Consider the following 2,504-nt stretch of genomic DNA (forward strand, 5'->3'; position numbering starts at 1 on the left):
CTGGTTTCGTTCTGGACTTGTGATTTTTACATATTGCTATACTAATTACTTTCCCCTAGTATCATAGTATCTTCTGATCTTAAACATTAAGCCAGCATGAGATGGCTAACTCTCAGCTATCTGGAGATGCTCCTACACTATGTGATGACTTGATAGGTAGATTTTGGGATTTCAAATCAATGGAAAAGCGAAAACAAGTATTCACTGATAATTTAGTAAACACAAAGTACTATGCTAATCCTGAAAACAATATATCTGTTAGTTGCTAGCATTGTTTCAGAAGATTAAAATTCATGAATGTGGACTTTAAGCAACTTCATGTAAATTATATACATAGGAGGTAGCAATGCCTGGATTCAAACATACTCTTCTCAGGAGGTTGAACCTGTAAACACTTTACTATTTTCCTTCTGAAAAATTTAGGGGATCTAGAGAATTTATTGCCACTATAAAAACCAGAGATACCACCATCTTTCAAATAATAAAAGCCAACACTTCCCTGAGGCAAGCCCAGCTGAAAATATAAATGAAACCACACAATCTCATTTTAAAAAGTATTTACTAATTTCTCAATACATAACACATGTTCAAGATAGGAATTTCAAAACATCAAAGAGGACATATATACAGCGCAGACATCCTTCTCATTCTTCTGCCTCCCCATCACCCTACGCACAGGCAGTTTCTAAAACAAAACCAAGGAAAGTGGCAGCATCATGTGAAAACATAAGCACAATGGGGTATGTCACACTAATGAGCCTTAAACATATTATATAAAAACACATTAAATAAACAACATGGCTGAAATCAACGCCTATCTCTAAGTAGCGAAAACGCGAGTGCTGACCTATCTCTAAGTAGCGAAAACCCGAGTGCTGACCTAAATTACACAAACGCACGCAGATAATCAACAGGAAACGTCCTAAGAAATGTTCACCAAAGTGTTTAGATATAGAGAGTGGTCCTGCATACCAGATGCGACCATTAAAAGCAATCTCGTTCACAATAGCACCGTAACGGTACAGTACATATGAATGATCTGAAAATGATGTACGAGAACTACACGAAGAATAAAGAATAAAAGGCAGGGATACACAAGGCGACTTGAAAAAGTAGAGACACTACTTGCTTATTGGATTGGATTATGGCTGTTGACAGACAAATGTGTGCTCAGTTTTTTTGATCATAAGCAAGTCCAAGTTCGTTGCAAAACACTGAAAGGGAAGGGGTGGAAGCCTGGAGAGACATCACGGGTTCATCAGTCCAAAAACCGACCTCTTTCATACAGCAATCCCTTCACAAGCACTGAGGTGGCTCCCTCGGGGAAAGCGGGGGGAGGGGAATGTTTCGGGCGTGTTGCGGCCCCAGTCACTGCTCCTCTTCGGGAGGAGAGGCAGGGGCTCACTCGGGGGACGCGCTCTGGATGGCCTTGGGCTCCTTCACGGCCTCCTCCCCCCAGTCGCCACCGTCGACCTCCTCGATGACCACACTGCGCACGGTGCCGGCGTCCAGGCAGTGCGGGGCGACGCCATACACGCCGGGGTCAGAGACAGAGGCGTGGAAACTCTGCACCCCGCACCTGCTGCAGAAGCTGTGCAGCGCCGGGTGCGCGTGGGATCGATAGGTGACGATGCTCTCGGCGCCCAGCAGGAGAGTGAAGCGCGAGGCCGGGACGAGGAAGTGTCGGTGCTGCTTCTTCCTGCACAGCCTGCAGCTGCAATCCACCACGCGCAGGTCTGCGGGGGCCCAGACCGCGAAGCGGACCGCGCCGCAGTGGCAGCCTCCGGTGTGATACACCAGGCCTGGGTACTCGAAGGTGTCCAGCAGGAACTTGGCGGCGCCCTCGCAGCTGAGGCCCCGCCGCTTCCTGAACGTCTCCCAGCGCTCCCGCTGCGCGCCCAGGTCCATCTCGCCAGAGGACACGGCGGGCGCCGGGGGCTTCGGGGATCGCAGCGGGCCTTTGGAGCCTGCCTCCCGGGTCCGCCGCCACCAGCGCTTCCGCCGCAACCTTGCGGGATCCCGCCTGGCCGCCGCTGACTTCCTTCCCGCCGCGTGGCTCCCCACGCGGACTTGGAAAGGGGGGCGCCGGGCGCCCATGACCGGGATGGCTGCACAGGCGGTGGCGGGATCCCCGGGACGCTTTCGCCCCCGCGGCTGGGTGCTGGCGCCGTTCCTCACTCTGCCCATGGCGCCTGCAGCCTTCCAAGCGCGCGCCCACCGCCCCTGGTTTCCTAGTAAGTTACTGAGCAGCCTCATTGCGTCAGCCTGATTGGCCACTTGTTGAATGTGATGTAGAGACCCTTTCTTTGACCCTATCAAAACAGCCTTTACTGGCCTGAAATTCAATCATAAGGCATTTATTGTCTGAGCACCTGCTGGGCACCAGGTACTGGACTGGATTCTGAGGATGTAGAGATGTATTAAGCTTTCCAAAGCACTTGGAATTTCCTAGGGTCAGTTATACAAAAATATAAATCAAATAGTGTGGTGCTTAATCTGACAGA

At 50.5% G+C, this 2,504-nt stretch overlaps 1 protein-coding gene across 1 annotated transcript; it reads right to left on the reverse strand.

Annotated features, from left to right (window-relative positions):
• Window positions 1–544: 544 nt before the first annotated feature.
• LOC116583414 (centromere protein V-like protein 3) lies at window positions 545–2,253 on the reverse strand. Its single transcript, XM_032331517.1, has 2 exons — window positions 881–2,253; window positions 545–847 (listed from the first exon to the last, which is right to left on the reverse strand). The coding sequence occupies exon 1, from the start codon at window positions 2,185–2,187 to the stop codon at window positions 1,402–1,404; it is 786 nt and encodes a 261-aa protein (XP_032187408.1). The 5' UTR covers window positions 2,188–2,253; the 3' UTR covers window positions 545–847; window positions 881–1,401.
• Between the last annotated feature and the right edge of the window lie 251 nt (window positions 2,254–2,504).

This window comes from Mustela erminea, chromosome X (genome assembly GCF_009829155.1).
Source record: "Mustela erminea isolate mMusErm1 chromosome X, mMusErm1.Pri, whole genome shotgun sequence".
NCBI classification, from domain to species: Eukaryota; Metazoa; Chordata; class Mammalia; order Carnivora; family Mustelidae; genus Mustela; species Mustela erminea.

Coding starts and splice junctions, on each gene's coding strand:
- LOC116583414 (XM_032331517.1), bottom strand. CDS start 2,187: ATGGGCAGAGTGAGGAACGGCGCCAGCACCCAGCCGCGGGGGCGAAAG.